The sequence below is a fragment of the Acanthisitta chloris genome, unplaced genomic scaffold (assembly GCF_000695815.1).
Source record: "Acanthisitta chloris isolate BGI_N310 unplaced genomic scaffold, ASM69581v1 scaffold33163, whole genome shotgun sequence".
Taxonomy (NCBI): domain Eukaryota; kingdom Metazoa; phylum Chordata; class Aves; order Passeriformes; family Acanthisittidae; genus Acanthisitta; species Acanthisitta chloris.
In genome coordinates, this window is record NW_008663790.1 from 17,292 (window position 1) to 37,420 (window position 20,129).

Here is a 20,129-nt window from a genome sequence, read left to right on the forward strand (position 1 = left end):
GTTTTCTGAGTTCCAGAGTGTCCAGGGCCCAGTGAGGTTTAGCTGTCATACCTGTGCACGAAGTTGTGTTTGTGCATCACAGCTAGCCCAGCAGCAATCTCACAGGCCATTCTCTGCAGCAGCATTATCTGGGAATCTCCTTTAATGTGCTCCTGCTCACTGCAGATGTAAGTTTTCAGGTCACCCTGTAAAAGAAGTTGAATATATTTATCAGCCTATGTTGGTTGAATTTGAAATTTTTTTAATTAGAATTCAACTGAACACATTAATTATGGACCACATTTGTGCTTAACAACAAAATCTCCTCGTTTCCAGTCTTCATTAGGATTCTTATAGAAGTCTAAGCCATATGCTATTGTCCTTTTAAGGGTTTTAAATTAAATAATTTAGTAATTAACATCCTAAATCAGACTGCTACATAAAACCTGTCATACAGTAACACTTTCCATTAAAAACAATCAGTTTGATGAGTCTCTCTTCTTAGATGAGATGAATTTTCAAGTGCTGCAAATCAGCAAAGTTGACTGTCTGGAATTTGTAAGGGGATGGAAGGGAGAGACCAGAGAAGAGGGTTTCAGACACTGCCAGCTCACCAAGTTTTAATATCAAAAGCCTGGTAATACACCCCACTCCAGTCAGAATTCCCATGATGACAGCAGTTTTCCTGAACTCAGGCAGTGCTGAGCCTCAGACACATAATTAATGAGCCCACAGAAGCACTCCATAAAGCACTAAAAAAAGAACAGCTTTGAAACAGAGGGAAAATAACTGAACACTGTCCAATATTCAGAAGACTATAGTAAGTGAATTCAAGCAAGGGAAAAGAACAAGTTCCTCATGCCATTATTGTTCCTTTTCTCACGGTTGGACTTTTAACCCAGCACTCCTGTATTCTTGTTAGTTAAAACAGAGACCTTCTCTAAGCTTAGCAAATTATTTCAGAGGGCATTTCTGTATTGATACTGCACAACATATTTCATCACAACTTGTTTCACCAGCACAACACTCTGGGCTCTAACTGCTCATGGCCATTGTCTGTCTAAACCTTGGGCCAGGAGGAGACCAAAGGGAGTTCTTGAAGTTGACCAGACAAGAAAGCAGTCTGCACTGGCTATAAACCACCCATGTCCAGAAAAGACTGGAAATCTATGGTGCTCACATACATTATGGAGCTATAACTGAAGTGTCTCACTCCTCCTTAATGTGGTTAACTGGGGCTGACAATTTACAATTCTAACAGCCCAAGCAGTGGGTGCCTGTGTGGTGCCTATCTGGGGACAGCTGAGCTGGACAGTCACAAACCTGGCTTGGATTTAATAAAATAAGAAGAAATAGGACAATCTGCTTCAAAGCACACACTGCTCCTTTGTGAAACAACTTCATTTTGATTTTATTACATCATGAATAGACTCTGCAATGCACAGAAGCAGCTATTCCACCTTCACCTGCTTTGCATGTCCTACTTATGCTGCAAGTAGCTACACCACCTGATGAGAACACACACACACCACCTAACACTGTTTAGCACTGCAGAAAACCTCATTACGCTCTCTTTATCCTATATGTAGCTGCTAATTAGGTTAACATTTATGTATTTGCATCCTCCAGAATCACATTTTTAAAAATGCTTCCCAAAAGACTCTTCTGACTTACAATTAAAGCTTTAGTATCGTACTGGTACAGGTTTATATGTATAAACATTTCTCCATAAACTGAACAGCCCCTTCTACCTTGCCAGGGCACAGCTCCAAACAGCTCCGAGAGGAACAGCGTTTGGAACTCAGGCAGGTTCCCGAGGGCACTGCCCAAGGAATACAAGCACCGAACACCCAGCAGGGCTGGCTGTAGGTGGCAGCAAGAGCCTGGAGAAAGCAAATCGCTCCAAAATTGTCATTCATTGAAACAACTGCTTGCTTAGGGCTTGTCTCAGGTGGATTAAGTTCCTCGGATGCCTGAAACGCACCAAGGAATTACTTTTTAATTTTTAAATGCATTAGTAAGAGCAGTGCTATGTGTCATCCCTTAGACAGTAAATTATTCATGCAGGCACATATTTTTGTAGGAAAAACAACTTTTGTTAAATCCAGCACCTTGAAACATACTGGTTTTATGTTCCTATTCTATTCTAATTAAGGCTACAATCAACGTTAAAAATATAAACCAGGTATTTTTGGTATTGCTTTAAAAGATCTGGGGGGAAACCAATGGCTGAACTACCCCTCAGAGGGACCTGGACAAGCTGAAGAAGGATCCAACAGGAACCTTATAAAACTCCAGAAAGGCAAATGCAAACTCTTGCACCTGGGAAGGAAAAGCCCCTTGCAGCCACACAAACTGAGGAGTGGCCAGCTGGGCAGCAGAAGGGACCTGGGGCTCCTGGTAGGCAAAACAAAGCTCCACACCAAGTGCTTTGTGCCCTGGCAGCAGAGCCTGCGAGCTGCCTCCCAGGCTGCACAAACAGGACCAGAGCCAGGAGAGCCAGGGAAGGTATTATCTCCTTCCCAGCACTTGTCAGACCACATTAGATCCTGTGCTCAGCACTGGCTGCCCCAAAACAAGACAAACTGGAATGAGTTCAGTACAAGGCCACCAAGACAGTGAGGGGATCAGAGCATTTCACCATGAGGAGAGGCTGAGGGAATTGAGCTCATTCAGCCTGGAGAAAGGGAGACCTCAGGAGCACCAGATAACAGCTGCCCAGCACATAGCAAGTGTTTCAAGACTAAGCCAAGCTCTTCATGTGGAGCATGGGTGGAGGAGAAGAGTCAACTGGCATGACTGAAACATGAAAAGTTCAGACTGAGCATAGGGCAAACCGTTTTACACACAAGGACAAGAGCAGAAATGCAGGTTGCCCAGAGAGAATATGCAATTTCTATCCCTGGATGTTTTTAGGATCCAACTGGACAAAACCCTGAGAAAACTAGTCTGACCTCAGGCTGACACTGCTTTGAGCAGGATGCTGGGAGTGGAGACCTCCTGAGCTCCTAGGGGGAGCTCAATTATCCTATGATGCTTCCCTGCCTAAAAGCAGAGTAGAAACACAGCAATGCTATCCTCACACTACTTTGAGAGCCACAAACCAGCCTTTTATCGACAGACTTTAATGCAGTATATATCAAAGGTTATATATATAAATCTGAATAAATACAGTTCTGCAAAATTCACTGCAGAGACATCTAAATAGAAAAAGCTCAATAATCATCCTTGAGGAAGGCTCCACTTTCTCTCCAACTTCCTCTGCCTTTTCCCTCTTCTCCTGGGACTCCATGAAGAACTAAATTTTGCCTTTCCTCCCATCCTTCTCAGTGCAGTCAGAATTTTTTAAGTCTGAATACGCTTTTCCTCTGTAACAGCCTGAAGCCAGGGGCACATTTACATACAGCACTCCCTGGCAGCTTTTCCTTTGTGCAAATTCTGTACCGGGTTCATATGAACACCCAAACAAATGGCTGACAGGACTTTTTAAACCAGAATGCACTGATGATAATGCTTTTAAAAATGCAAAGAGGTTACCAAATTATGTCTACTGAAGCTTTTTACCAAGTTAGCAAACTACCTGCCAAGTCACACAATACCATATTATTATCCCTTCTGTAGTTCCTGGTCAACTAAAAGTATTTCCCTTGCCTCCCCCTCCACTGCTGCTTTGCAGTGGTAGGACCTGCAGCCACTACCACTCAGCTGCCTGAAACTGGTGCATGTTACAGAGCACCTACACCATCAGGATCTCTTAGGCACACATATGTTTAAGAGATACTAAACAGTTGTGAGAGCACAGAGTCTTTGAACCCAACAGACACAACTTCTGAAGTCTCCACCATTTTTGCAAACCACACACCACTGATGTATCCATTTGCCTCACATCCATATTGACCAGGACTATTGATTGAACTCTTTGATTATGAATTTTTCATTGCTAAGATTCTTTTTTGATTTGAAGATGTTTTCAGGTGACAGTAATTAAAAAAAACCAAATTAAAAAAAGAACCAGGCACCTTCCCTGAACAGCAACATCCCTAGAGCAAACTACAGAGCATTCCAGGCAAATACTGCATCCTGCTGATCTCATCTGCTCAGGGAATTGCAAGACTTGAAGAATTTCTGTAAGAATTTGATAGGCAAATCAGCCTCACAATATACATGCTACCTCCACATTTGAATAACTTTCCTTTACTCATAAATTATGTCAATCCATTAGAGGATTTGCTGTGCTGACACAGTGCTGGCCACCCAGAGCTGAGTAATAGATTAAAGTTAATAAGGCAGCTACCACTATTTTTAACCTGGCATCATTCTACAATGTTTAACACTGAATAGTTAACTATTCATAGCAGGCTGCACCCATATACTATGCAAACGAATATGGGAAGGGAGGGTGTGAGACTTTTTAAAGCATTTCTTTTTATATTTACCAGTTTCTAAACAATTTTAAACACAGGCAAAAGAAAAATTAGAATTTCAAAGCTCAGACCACTCATGTGCAACTGACCTCTCCTGCTTCTTCCTCAGCTCTGCAAAGCAAGGGACATGAGCAACTTACACATGAGGACACTTGGATTAGAGCAACTTGGATTACATTATAGAGTAGGCTAAACGTCAGCCAGTGCAGCTATTGCACATACAACCAGCAATCTTGTGTAACAGCAATGTATCAGTAGTTTCTATGGTCAAGAAAACAAGCAAGCAGCCTGCCTGACATTCAGCATTTGCTCCCTGCCAGCGAGCTCTGGTTTCTCTGCACTACAGTTTCCAGTGCCTCTGATCAAGACCTTTCAATGCCAAGGAGCCTGGGAACTGATAATCCAACGGGGCTGGCTGAGCAGCCAAGACAAGGTCAACTGGCCTTAAAAAGGCTACAAACCCAAGTAAGAGAAGTAGCAACAGGGGCACAGGCTGTGGTAGGCTAGGAGTTTGAAGGAGTGCAAATAAAACAACCACTGTACCCTCTGGAGAGTGTTGGTCAGTAGAAAAGCCACAGTTTTCATGACTTAATATGCCAAACTTGCAAAGCAAGGTCAACATTGCCAAGAGAGCCTCAAAAGAACTTGTCACCTGAAGATATCTACATTTCCTATCCAGCACAGTTGGCATATTGACACCTTTTTACTTAACCACTGAATTCCTAATAGCATAAAACCAAGAGATTAAACCACATTTACTCTTTGTTATATATACATAGACACCACTAGTAACACAAGGCAAAGAGCTTTAGTGCAGCATTACATCACTGCTACCAAAACAGGAGTATGTTTCTCATCCTTCCCACTGGAACAACACAGAGCAACCACAGACACTGGAACCTCTGGTCAGCCACTTCAACTGTACCTGCCCCATGGCCTTTCTACTGAAGAATCATTCCTGTGTGTTTTGGAAGCACCTCCATGCACCCCAATTCAGTAAAAACAGGCACAAAGGGAGCTACCAGCTATTGAGATCACTTATTACTAGAAGTCTGAAAAATCCAAGTGACTGCCATCGAGCCACAGTGCTAAAAAGCTGTTCCTAGAATATCAGCCTCCTGACACACCACTATAAATTGTCCACTAAAAAAAGCTATTTAGCCACACCTTCTATTCCAAATGGTGCCTCCTGCTTCCTTCACATTGCTTCCTTCTTCCTGTCTCTTCCCTCCCCTTACTCCAATCCTGCCTCCTCCCACACCAGGCCCTGGGACTACAACAAGGATTAGTGATGACCAGGGATACTGAGCTACCTTACTGCACTCGTCCCAGTCCCTGCACCAAACCACTCAGGTGAACTCTGCTCTGCCTGCCCAGCCCCTGTGCATTTGTGAGCACAGCAAAATATAAACTATGATGTGTAAGGCATACTCAGCTCTACCAAGTCAGAACTCTGAGCGAGCCAGACCTTCAACATGAAAGTTATGTTTAGCTCACTATAATACACAGTTTTCTAAAACCAACTTCTAGTTCACTTGCACTAGAAATGAGCATAGACATTCATTTTCCATTCCAAAGAAAAGCCTAACTACATTCAAATTTATAAAACTACGACTTTAACTGTCAAGCTTACTGCCCCCAGTGAAAATCGACGTTATCCCCTTAAGTAAAATCCTTTCCAGATTACTCTGCAGGATCATGACAACTTTTGGCATTAATAATCAGGCATCAAACAAGGATATTATTTTTTTCCTTTACACCTAAAGTAGGGCAATCTTGAAAAGTTACTCCATCTTCAAATTCAAAGTTGGATTAAATCTCATAAGTATTTAAACACACAGCAACAATCCAATCTGATTTGGATGTGTATCTGATAGACTATAAAATGCAATTCTCTTTCAAGGGTCCTTTTAAAGAAACTCGAATTTGAGTAGCAGGTTGAAAAATCAGTATCTTACTGTTATATTTCTACATATTGAAAAACTGTAAAAAAACCTTATCTGTTAACCTTAGGCACTGTGGTTTTTATTGTTGGCAAAACTAGAATATTTCACTTTGATCAGTCACTTAAAAAGTTGAGGCATTTCCTCCATTTGGAAAAGAATGATTTTATCAGCACTTCTATCTCATTAATTTACCAGAGCTAATATGTTTGAGCAGAAGAGTACGAATGAAAAATATAGTCATTTAAGGTCACAGATTAATTGATGCTTCTCAAGAAAACTCGAGTTCACATTAGCTCATATTTAAATTGCTTGAGGCAACTGATGCAACTAGAAGGAGATTTGTGCACCTGAGTTTAAAGGGAAATTCTGCAGCAGCAAAGCTGGTAAAAACGGATCTTGCTGAATTTTATAAATGCAAACTACCTTATTTCTGAAAGGTTTATTTCCTAATAACATCCATGCACAGAGTTCAGTTCTGTCTTGACATTTTCCAAGGAACTCTGCTTAAGATATTATCTACACAACAAACTTTAACAGCACCTACTGAGCCAATGTTTAGACAACCACCTGGACTTTAGGGTCTGTTTGCTTTTCAGTAATGTGTTATGCCACAATAAAGCAATTCAAGTCTTTCCAGATTATGGACCCATTGCCATATCCAAATTTTTGTCTCTGATGACTCTGTGTACTGGGCACAGTTCAAACTCTCTGTACATGCACAGCACCCCCTTCCTCACAACATCCACATGCATTCCACACATGCCCAGAAATGCAGAGGCTGAGCAAGGATTTGTGCTACTCTTCCCATCTCCAGTGGCCACTGTGGCACTGCCAACAGAGCAGAGAGCAGGGAGAACATCACTCAGTGTGTTCCTCGCTTCTCTTTCAGTGCTAAGGAAGCATAACAAGGCAGTTGCTTTGCCAGGGGAGGGGACATGGGAAGGGAAATAAAAGGATAAGAAAGTAGGGAATACAGGAAGAGGGGATACAGTAAGAACACAGGGAATAGAGTGAGAGAAAGGATCAGGAAGAGAACGTACACTGAAACTGAAAATTCCAGCTATTAGAACACATGACTGGTTCTGGAAGTGAGCCTGCCATTGCATTTTAGCCCAAAGCTGCAGAGCATGGGTAAAATTTGGGCACTCTGGAGGAGGGGGCAGGCAGCAGGGAGGAAATTGTGGCTTCAATTTTCCACAATCACCATTTTTGCATAAATGGTAATAAAAGCACATTAAGGTTGCACAGACAGCAAATATAATTTAGGATGTGATGTTTGCATGTGCATGTGATAGTGAACTGTGACAAAGAGCTTCCTGCTATGAGATCCTCTGCCCTCCACACTCCCTGCTCCATGATGGACGACTGAAAGAGATTAATAATTCTGTTATCTAAGAAAGAACAGCTATTTCCCTCTTCAGAACATTCCACAAGCACTCAGAATGTACATGATAAACTGAAGAGAATAAAAACAAAAAAAAAACAATTGTGGTGTCTCTAAACAACAAAGAAGTCTTCTGAAATTCTGGTTAACCAAAAAACTTCCCAGAAAGAAAAAGAATCATTTCATGAGCAAAGGGCAGTAAATATAGCACATACAATTTACACCAGTGGGAAAACAACTGCAGCCCTTTGTGTAAGTGCACTTACCAAGTCACAGAACTCAAAAACTAGGAGATAAGGAATGGCTTCCACACATTGCCCAATACACTGGAGAACATTTGGATGCTGAAGAATGCTGGAGTGAAAAAAATACAGTTAAAGCCAGAAAGAACATGGTGTAACACAACACACTGAAATCCCCACCAGAAGTTTCAACACAGAACACTGGGGGGGGGAGGCATGAGCAGAAGGTGCAAGTATCCAAAGCCACAGATTCCATTTGCACCTTTATTATGTCTCCTTTGTATTGCTGCAGCACATCACTGAGAGCAACCAAAACACAGGATCTCAAACCCACAAAACCAGCACTGCCACATGAAAGTCACACCCATCCTCCCACCAGCCCCTGCACCAAAAATAAAAAGCATGCAGCTGGTTCATGAACTACACCAAGGAACAGATCTGGCTAAAAGCTAAACCTTTATTTTCAGCCAGGTTAGTTCCCAGCCAGATCAGTTACTTTTCCTAAATTGCTTCAAAACCACTTGTGCTAATGCAGCAGAAGGTATGAGATTTCTTCTTCTGACAACTGCCAACAACTTAAGCTGAGCTGCAAATGTAACCAGGACATCAGAAAGCAGCAGGAACAGAAAGCTCTCCATGACCACACACTTGTAGCATATTCAGGCACAGCAAAGCACACCATGAGGTATGAGGTATGTCTAGTGAACATAACTTTTGCTCACTTTGGATTGACTGTGTTGCACTTTTTAAAGAGAAGTATTTTGGTCACATGATGGAGCAAGCAGAGACAACACTGAACAAACCCATAACTCCTCTGCAACAGTGTGAAGCTGTGACACAGTACTTACTAATAGGGTTCTCCATTTCTTAAAAACTGTTCCTGCTCCTTGGGACCTGCACTTGCCTTCAATTCCTTCACTATTACCCTTGCTACACTAGTGCCTGTGTAGATCTCTCCAAGGAGAACCTGAAAAAGAGAGAACCATTGTGTCTTTAATCAGAGGGAAAAAATATTTGGAGTCTTCCTGCAAAGAAAAACAAGAGCTAAAAATAGGCTGTAACAAAGATTTTCTGGCTTTTTTGCAAACTCAAGCAGAGCTTTAATAATTAAACACCAATAACTTATTAAAACTTGACAACTGATCTACATGTGAACTTACAGAAAACATGTTTTTTCTAGTGAAGACAACTTATTTACTCTAATATTTTTCCTAGAAGGAATTGCTAATAACAGGAATGTATTAATTCAAATCCATGTGAGTAAAATGTCTACCTAGGAAGTCTATATGCCTACATGTAAACCTAAGAAGTACTCATTAGTGCTGTGCTTATAGTTAAAACATGCATGTAAAGAAGTTTCTACTTTCTATTTCAGGTTCTTATGCTATTACTTTTTCTTTTCTTTTGAGTACCACTTAAAGTAAATACAGAGGCTTAGTCAGCTGGGAATAAGACTCAAACTGCAATATTAGAAGATGACTTCTCACCTTTCCAAACCAGCCATTCCCAATTTCCTGGATGTAGTTTAGACTCTGACGTGCAACTTGAGACTTTGATCCATCTGTCACACAATGAAACAAACGTTACACATGTCAAACCACTCAGATGGCCAAAGTTATTGACTGCTGAGGAAATAATGCTAGCTCCAAGATTTATTCCCAATTAAGCACACATTCAGCTCCAGCACCAAAACTTGGTCAGATCTCCAGACAGTATGAGGGCAATGTGGTGACAACAGCACTCAAGTGACTCTTTTCCCAAGTTCAGCTTCTAAGCTGTACCAGAACACACACCCCACAAACCACAGTGATTCTCCTCAGGAAATGTCAACATTTTTTTAACACATTCAGTAAGAAAGCAAAAAGGCTAAGTTCTGCTTCCAATATTAAAGTGTATCACAGCCTGTCGCTGGGTAGAGCAAATAATGTAAGATAAAGCTCATTGTTTGTACATCTTAATATTTATAGTTATATGGAGAGTTCCCATTTTAAGAGGAAAGGTTTGACTACTTATTCTTCAGCCCAGCTGCCCTACTTGTAGCTGCCATCTGGAAGGAGGACATTTTCTTACTAAAAATAATTCACGTGAAGAGCCCCGAGAGGGAGAGGACACAAAACAAGCCCCAGATCTTGGCAGAGCATGGGCAGTAACAATGGCAGATCCTACACTACAGCAGAGATTCAGCAGTGCTTATCCCTCTGCAGCCTAATTAGTTAGGAACACCAATAAACAGATGCAAATAAAACCTTTCCATCATTTCTATTTGTAGGAGAATTCTAGCAGCAACTTTATTTCCACAAACCACATTTACAGCAGCATTATGTTACTGAACAGCTATGGCTGTATAACACCCCGTCCATGTGCTCCTAACAGCAGTGCAGGCACATTTTTAGCCCTGTACCTCAGCCAAGCACACTGTCTCACTTCTGGAAAAATACCTGTAGTGAAAGTATCATTTTCACAATTATGGTAACATAGAAGAGCTGACATAAAAATTTTCCCAGGTAATTTTCCCCAGCTCTTTCAAACACGGAGGATTATCATTTTACTTGCATTAAAGGCACACTGACAGTTTCTTGAAATTCGTGCAGAAATTTTACTAGAAGCTTCCCTGAACATCTAATAATGAAGCAACACAAGCAATATGTAAAAAAAATAACTATGTGAAATAGCAAAATGTGAAAACAACTACTTCAGGCTAAACTGTGCTTACGGTATTATAAGATGCTTAAGTTTCCCTTTACAAAAATTACATTTTAAAGAATACATTCCAAATCCTTTCCACGCAGGGAAAGGAAATCTAATGTTCTCTCTTACCAAGCTCACATTTACAGCATGAAAATTCTACAGTGGCATTAAGCAAGTGATGCAGCTGAGCACTGCGGTCAAGGAAGGGATTGGCTCTTGTTCCCATTTAAGGGTAGTGGTTAAAATCCAATGAAGAAAACCACTAAAGAGCAGAAGTCACTAATGTCCCAGAGTACTTCAAACCCTTTAGGTATATAGAAATCTAATGACAGTCATCCAGAGAGGGTTTTTGAAGGTAGTTTTGTTCCCTTAAGCTCCCTGACGTGGGCAGCCTGCCACAGGTTAACATCTTTCAAGCAGCATTTCCTATACCCTACAGAACATACTCGCTCAGTTTATGTAAGTTTGTAACAAACAATTTTTACAGTGAAGTCAAACATCATCAGTCACATTCCACTTTGGCCACTGAAAATGCCTGCTTGTGTTTTTCCACTGCAAACCAGTGTTTTACCTGTGCGAGATGGGAACTGGGAGGGAGTCGGTAAAGCAATATTGGGAACTGAAAGAGTAAACACTTCTGCTGGAGACTGAACAGATGGAGTATCTTCTGCTGGAGGTGTAAAATCTATTTCATCATCAAAGTTATCTTCAAATTCCTAAACAAAAAAAGTCCTAGTAAACAAACTGATCTTTGTCTTAAAATTAGAAGTAATACATTTATTTTAGTTTGAATGAGCAGTGCTGAGGAGGTTGAGCTGTTCTCCAAGGACAGTGACATACAATTAGTTTTCTATTCATTATTTTCCAATTACTGCTGATTTAAAGAGATTAAAGTATCACTTACTGCTTTAATAAAAGGGAGTTTTAAGGAGTGTTTGTTTGGTTGGGGTTTTGTGTATTTGGTTTTTTGGTGGTGGTGGTTTTTCGCTTTGTTTTGATGTTACTTTAATGCTAGTCCTGCCTTGGAATGAATCACCACTAACTGCTGAGGCCAAATATCCTCCATTTAGAAATGAGAGCAAAGCTCAATTTTAGGAACACTGATAACTGATGTTCCAAAAGTAACTACTCTCTGATGATAAAAATTCCCCAAGAGTTTGCTACAGTGGATATGCATGTTCAGGATTCTTATTTGACAAGAGTGTCTTAAACCCTGTCAGCAGACTAAGAAACTCAAAAACCACAGAAAACACAGGAAAACAACAAACAGGTTCTTTACAGCTAAACTGTCCCAAGGATATACTTTAATACTGATCCTGATGGCTAGTTATGATTTTGAAAAGACATTAAAAATCCTTATTGCAGCAGGGACCAAGTAGCTACAATAAATTGATGCATCAAGGCATTACAGACTGGAGGAACACAGTCACTGGTGATTTCAGAAGAGAGAATGCACTGTGACACTGAAGAATCAATAACTGTAGAGGATTAGCACAGATAATCAATACTCTGGCTATCAGGATGCAGCTACAAATAGCTCTTATACACACATTGGTAACTTCAGGTGCTTACCTTGAAATCTATCTCAGGGTCTTTACAGCAAGAGACACAGTTCACGAGCAGTATCACCAGTACTACCAGAGTACACAGAGACAGAATCACAAAAGATGAGGGAATTTCAGCTGTAGCTCCTTCTCCTGCAAATAAACACATAAGCAGTGTTGCATAAATATGCTTAGCATTTTAGGAAATTCTTTCTAAACATATTATTCACCTGAGTTCATTTGACAACTGGGAGTCTGAACATTTAACTCTGTGGATATGATCAAAAGTAAGAGAAAACTCAACAGAAAGGACAAATTGGCAAAATACATCTGTGCTCTACCATCTGCCTGCACTGCTCTGGACTTACCTGGTTCCAGCTAAGAGGCCCCAGCCAACATGATGTGCTGAAGCTGGTGATGAACAGTGACAGTGCCAAGCTTCAGCTTTCTCTTACAAGCCAACAAATTTATTTACACCTCTAAACACATCTATTAGAAACCTGGTCTTTTTGGAGACATTTCCCATGAGCTCAAACTCCTGCCCTAAGAGAACCAGCAGCTAGAAGAAATCCTCACTCAAACTGTGCACAAATTTAAAATCTCTTACTCTAAGGCAGTGCTGTCTCTCAATAAATGCACTGACAGCATGTCAAACACAGAGCTGCTGTCACAAGTGCTGTGGATCTAATCAGCTCCATCCCAATTTCTATTTATTGTGACTCATTAAGTGATTTGTCTCCATTTCAAGAATTTTAGACTCCTAACCACTTTGCAAACACACTTCCAAACAATCTTCCCAAAATTACATACAAACATTCTACAACACATTTTCTATGATTAAGACAGGCTATTACTCACACAGGATCAAAAGCTCAAATGGCATTTTAGAAAAATCTGAAGTTATTGCCAGGGTTATTAAACCTATTTTCATCCCTGTTTTCATCTTCAGTAGAGAACAAAGACGAAGTTCCCTAGGAGACCAGAGCACACATCTCGAGGGGTTGTGTTTGTTGTTGTTTCTTTTCAAACAGGTACTGCCACGGGGACTGAAGAAGGGTTGGACCATAGCTGATTAAAACACATTTAGATATTACCTCAGTGTTAATGTTTAACACTGTCAGGTCACCTGGACTGACTGGATTTTATAAAGCATCCCAGTATCAATGAGAATGTCTGCCAGCAGATTACAGTGTCAGTGAAGCCTCAACAGTAAAGAAAATCAGAAACTGATCACTAGTTAAAGGATACGCAGACTTGTCCACCTACCTCTTAAACCTTCAAAGAACTACAAAAACTAAGTGAACTCCAGAAAAACCTACAGCTTTTTGTTATGTTCCACAGAACACTTATTAAAATGACACCTAAGAGTAAACTGCCACAATCAAAATCCCATTTTAAAGCATGTTCCCATACTTCGAGACTACATATTCTCTGTACAATTGGGAATATCCTCTATAAAACAAATGAAAGCTAACACAAAAGGAAGGTTTTCAAAAAAGTGCTACTGTTTCTAGTTTCCACAGTAGCTGTGGCATTCTAACCTCATTAGAGGATATGAGTAGTCCATTTGTAGATATTAAGCATTGTTCAAATGCAGATCAACCACCATGTGAGGCCACTCACCACCTTTTAGTCATCATGCTGAAGAGAACTAAAAAGCCTCTGAAGAGGCTCTCAGTAAATTTATATTCATTTAAATCAAGTCTTTCACATAACACCCATGTATTTTTCCATTCCTAAGCATCAGGAAGAAAAAAGGGGAAGGTAACATCTGATTTATGTTTACTTCCTTCAGATGTTTGGTGACCTAAGGAAACTGAAAATTAACTGAACCACAAATATAAGCATTTTGTGCAGTCATTAGCTAAATGAGTGTAACAAACACACACAGAGGGAATACAGCTGGAGATAAAATGTAAGAGATTCCTTTGAACTCCTAACTGAAACCAAATAATAAAAGGTAGCTTTACTATAAAAAGGTAAACATTTACGTTACCAGCTATTACAAATTAAAGACACTGTTTTAAAGACATGTTTCCAAACCCATCCCACCTAATTTCCAAACAACTTCCTCACCTTCACCACCACCTTCACTGAAATGAGAAGGTAACTCACCACAGACTATCTACTGACCAGATGCAGATTTCCAGGAACACATCACCACAACCACAACACACACTGCTCCCAGGAGAAGATCAGGACTCCTGAAGTCCATGGAAGGTTTCATGCATTTGGAAAAGTTCACCGAGGAAATACTACACAATGAACTCAGACACCACGAGAATGTTCCATCACTCACAGAATGCACTGCCAGCAGGTCTGACTGCTGTTTGAAGATCTACCTTAGCCCATGTCTGTGTACCTCAGCTGTCAGGTGTGCTAAACACCTAAAAAAGTTATCAAACTCTATTTTGGGTTTCTGGTACATTATAAGGTCTCCTTTTTGATGCCCATGTGGCTAACATGAATTTTAGTGTCTTCCTGTTCCCTACAGGAGAGCTGAGCATTCTCCCTTCTCACGAGCATCCTTTCCTGATCCAAACAGCACATTACCTTCCAAATGGGCTTTTGGACCAGTCTCTACTGAAACTTGGAGCCACTCTTCAACATTTGCTGTACTGCTTTCAATCTCAGTGTTTCTTACCAAGACCTGACACGGGGCTTGTGCACCCAGAGTACATAGGCTGGTCTAGGAACAAGATGTTATCTCTACCTACCAAACTCTCACCCTGCCCTATCACAGCCGCAGCAGCATGGCCACCACTTGTGTTTACACAAACATTACCATACTCACACCAAGTCAGGATCCTCATTTTACCCCTCAGTAGTTACAAGTTATCACAGCAAATCTACCTAGGAGGATCCAAGTTCCTGATGGTCTTACATCAGTTTTCTGGTTTCAGAGAATAACAGAGTTTTAGGGGCTGGAATGCACCTTACAGATAGATCATCTAGTCCCAACCCCCTGCCCTGGGCAGGGACACCTCCTCACTAGATCAGGTTGCCCAAGGCTCATCCAACCTGGCTTTGAACACTGCCAGGGTTGGGGCAGCCACAGCCTCCCTGGGCAACCTGTGCCAGTGTCTCACCACCCTCACAGGAGAAAAATTTTTCCTAATATTTAACCTAAACTTCCCCTCCTTCAGTTCGAATCCATTACCCCTTGTCCTATCACTGCAGCTCCTATTTAACTCCAAGTGAGACATAATGAGCACTAACAAACATGAGCTTCATTAACTGCATGTTAGATACATTGCACATGTATTCAGCTATTTCATATGAAAAAGGCAACATTTTTGTTGGAATTCCTTCTGTAAAGCAAACTACATTTATCAAGCCTGAAATCTCAGTGTCCTATGCAAGTTACACTATTCCCCACAATGTAACCACCTCTCTTAAGGGTCTGGAATGAACATTGACAAGAAAAATATTGCTGCTGCTCATTATGTTACTTCCTAACCTTAAAAACCTTTGGTAATTCCCATGATAAGAAACTATGTGAACTAGCAGTAATTAAGTGGAGAAAGCAATGGAAGGGTTTGATTTTAGATTTTAAAAAAAAAAAGCACAGCAAAGATCACCCTTGAAAAGGCAGCTAAGCATTAATGGTCTGCTGTTAAGAAGATGGAAGTCATCTAAACTTCCAAAAGCACAAGGCAAATTTCACATACGGTTATAAAAAGATGCTTTAATACAAGAAAAATGTCAATTATCATGGGCAAGTTTCTGCAACAGTTACAGAACAGCATTTTAGATGACTCACACAAGCAAGAACTACTTACTAAGAATTGCAGAATCCATCTCTGCTTGGATAAACTTTGAAGTCTCTTATATTGAAATTAATATTTTTAATTTGCAGGTTTTTAAAAAAAAAGAATGTAAAATTAAGTATAAAATTATGGCAACCTGTAATTGGGCTAAAATTTATTCTAAGTGAAGCTATTTTAATAGCTTGCATAAATACATATTCAGTGATGGAAGTCACTGATTAAGTATTGGAACTGGTGTTTGACAAAGTGCTGAAAAATCTGCTGCAGCATAACCTCTTTTGCATTTCTCAACTATTTCCATCCAGTGATTAATTCACTGGATCTTAGTAACATGACTGGGAACTGAAGAGGTAGGAGATGTTTAACCCACTCTTATGTTTGTAAATTGTGAGAGCATGAAGGAATTACAGGTCTTTATTTTAAGATCCTGACTGAAAAAAGCAACCAGCAAGAAATCCATTCCAATAAATGCACAGGAACATTTTATAGAGTCAGCACAGAAAGGTTTTCTTTAATTAAAATAAAACTAGTTAAAAAAATTGTAAATTTACTTAATTTTAATACAAACTTAGATAAAATCCAATAAACATCATTCACAATTTCATATTTAATGCAGAAGTCAGGAATCTTATTATAATAGATTCTAAAAGTAGAGAAGTTAATAGATTTGCTCAGCACATCAGTTTAAAACCTTGCCAATATTTGCTGTAACAACCTATGGCATCCTAATAGCTCTCCAGAAGTCAGAAACTGTTCTCTAGGAAAAGAACTGCAAAAGGGGGCAAAAAATACTATCCATAACATGCCAACAGCAAAAGGCTTCCTGTCATCTAACACAGTCAAGATGACTTTGCTTTGATATATCCAAACTACTTAAGCTGGAGGAAGAGACCTGGATTATATCACTCCTATGAAAATAAGCAGGAGATGAAGTGCACCTGAGTCACTGTGTGTCACTGCAAGGTTAACACAGCAGAATGCTACCAAACTCTGTGCCACCAAATGTTCCAGCCCAAAATGGCATCTAGATGGTCCTAAATTACCAACAAAAAAATAAGATATTCTTTCAAAGCTTCACAGTACTAGATGTTGATTCTATCTGTCATTTACACCCTTTTAAAAGCACACAGATCACACAGGATTCAAAGCCCTGGCTGGGGCAGGTAGTTAGTGAGCAGCTATTGAAGCAGATTCTTCAGCACCTCTGAAGTCTATGCCATTTCCTAAGCAAGTTTTACACTCAAGTCTACATTCCCCAGCACATGGGAAGTCAAAGCCTGTACACAGCAAGTGCATGAACAGACTCAGTGAGGACAGAGTGATGATAAACTCTGCTGGCATTCCCAGGATCGAGTACAGACCTGAGAACACACATGTCAGTGTGGACTGCAATGCTGCAAGGGGTGGAAAAATGCTATTTTCATACAAAGCATACTTCAAAGCAACTTCCATAGGCCAGGATTCCCTATACCTTCCCAAGTTTTTTTCAAGTCTACTTTCTTCCTAAAACAGTTCACAATGCAATAACTGAGCAAACACCAGTTCTTTTCTCTCTAGAATTGGTTTCCTTCTCTGTTGAATTTCCCAGTCTGCCCACAATGCTCTCACACACCCACATGTCATCCACCTGTGGCATCCTTTGCTATCATTAATTAGGAGCAATGAGCACCCTAGCAAGCCAAATGCTCCATCCATGTTTACTTGCCCACAGCCACCACTCAGGCCAACCCAGGACCAAGTGGAGCTGCCTGTCCATGAGGGATGCTGGGCTTGCCTTTCTTCTACTACCAGATTATGGAAGGCCACGGTGTTTGAACTCTGACTCATTCAAATTTGGTTCCATGTGATTAATCACATCATGAAGGTCTCAACCTTGAGGTAACTGGGGTAACTGGGCTAAAAAAATGCATGACACCACACAGTTCTAAGCTTGGGGGAAAAGTAACTGTACATGACAGACATAACCAAGTGCACTAATAAAAGACATTCACTACTGTGATAAAGGCAGCACAAGGCCCAGATAAATTAAGCATTATTAGGGCACAGTGAACTTCCAAGGGAGCATCTGATTTTAAGCTTTCAGCACAGTAGTTGCTATGCAACAACAGTCCCACTGCATAAGCAAGAGCCTCTTTTCTTTCAGGAGCAGCTACAGAACTGGCACTAATAGATATAACTATTTCCAGCACAAATCCAGCATGACAGCAAACTGTCTCTTGGACACGCTCAAATTATATGATCATGAACTAAGATGCTACTTTATGACAACAAGTCAGAACAGAGCAGGCTTTAAAATCCTAATGAATGACCACATCTCATTTTTCTCCTAGCTACACCCAGGATATCTTCCACAAACTCAATCAGTTTACGTACTCTGCATTTAACGGATATTAATGTAACCAGATTTACAAGTGTAATACCACCCTAATTTATAGTGGGTTTGATAAATATGATTTTAAAAGCCATCCCAATTTTCCTAAATAATGGTGTCATTCTCCTCTATGCCAGCAATTAAGTGGGAAACTGTTATCGACTCCTACCCAGTTCTCCACAAGACAGATTCAGATCATTATCTTTCCCTGCACTTATTTGCTCCCTGAAATCTTCAGAGCTTTGCTACTAATAAGCACAAAACCAATACAGACACAACCAGGCCCATCAATCCCGACAGCCTGCAGGTAACAGGTAGAACACTAAAGCAAAAGGTGCCAAGAGTTCTAGGTAATGCAGGCTCTAGAGCACATTCCATTCATTGCTGCATTCCTGTCATCTCGATTTTTTCCTGCTAAGCTCCATTTAACAACTGAGCCAAAAAAACAGCATCATTTCTGAGCATAAGTTTCAACAGAAATGTGTGCAGTATCATCATTCTGTTGTGCAACTCTATTACAACAGGCTCTAAAATACCATGTTAGAAGGGCATTCAAATCACCAACCTTCAGCTAACAATACAACACGAGCAAACAAAAGCTTAAGGAGTGTTGTCTGCACTTCAGACATTCTTTTGGGGGGAAAAAATGATGGGAATTTTAGCAAGAAACACTCCAAATTCCAATCAGCCCTCTGATTTGAATGGCCATTACCAGTATGTCACTAGTACTAGAGAAGGAACACTCCCAAGATCTCAGAGGACTTTCATTGACTCAATGTCCTCACCACAATGTAAGCCCCTTTATGAAACCTAAAATCATTCCCAAGTGCCCAAAGTATTTCAGGCAGAGACTGGAATTGTTCCTCCATTGAGCAAACCCCTAAGAACAATACACAACACTCCTTAAGGGACTTTTAGGTTTCTCAGTTCAGCTGAACTTCGCAGCTTTCAGAGTTTTAGTATTTATTGCCATCCAAATAACCACAAATGATGGCTATTTTAAAACAACAACCTGGAACAAACTATTGAAAATGTTATTAATTGAAGGGTTATTTCAGAAATCTCCTCTCATGACATTATTATTGCCCTTACACTGGATAATGCCAATTTGCATTACTAACAAGTTACCTTCCCTATTCTATATCTTTATACAAAAGCACTTTATCACCTGATTTTATTTTCCCTTCTATGGAAAATCCTAATTCCTAGATATAGGCTTGAGAAAAAAACCCTCTTAAGGACTTAAAACTACAGCTGTGCAAGTACTTGTGCACAACTGTACTTAATTTTTCTGACAACAAGAAGCGGTAATTAACAGCTTATCAATCAAAATATTTCCTGCCTAAACCTGAATTGTGTCACAAGGCCCAAATCAGAGTCCCAAACTTTGAAAGATGCAAGTGAGATGACAAGACTTTTCAGCAGTAGTGTGGGGGAAAAAACCCAAACAAAAGTCACATCCAGGTTAGTCTGTTTCCATACTCTCCTAGCCAGAAATGGAAATATTTCACCCTTCTACTCACCTTGTCCATCACAGTCCCTATCCTGCCCTAGAGCTCCATCACTGAAGTCCCTCATGGGGCAGGTGGGTGGGATGAGAGGCCAATGCATGTGCACAGTCAATTCTTTTGAAAAACCAACAGCTTTGCTTCTTTGCAACAGTCAATCATCAGAAGTAGGGGTAACAAAGACAGCAAAAGGGCCTTTTCCTACAGAATTTTTCCCCATGAAACAATAAAAATAACCTTCTGACACACTTCTCCACCCACCTCAAGTTCTGG

General features: G+C 40.4%; 1 protein-coding gene across 1 annotated transcript in view; it reads right to left on the reverse strand.

Moving 5' to 3' along the window:
* Window positions 1–19,926, reverse strand: part of LMTK2 (lemur tyrosine kinase 2) — a 32,703-nt gene extending 12,777 nt beyond the window's left edge. The window contains exons 1-7 of the mRNA XM_009071102.1: window positions 19,872–19,926; window positions 12,236–12,360; window positions 11,235–11,379; window positions 9,463–9,536; window positions 8,824–8,942; window positions 8,000–8,087; window positions 52–185 (exon numbers count right to left, since the gene is read on the reverse strand). Coding sequence (XP_009069350.1) covers window positions 52–185; window positions 8,000–8,087; window positions 8,824–8,942; window positions 9,463–9,536; window positions 11,235–11,379; window positions 12,236–12,360; window positions 19,872–19,926 — 740 coding nt within the window. The remainder of the gene's footprint in view (window positions 1–51; window positions 186–7,999; window positions 8,088–8,823; window positions 8,943–9,462; window positions 9,537–11,234; window positions 11,380–12,235; window positions 12,361–19,871) is intronic.
* Window positions 19,927–20,129: the final 203 nt, after the last annotated feature.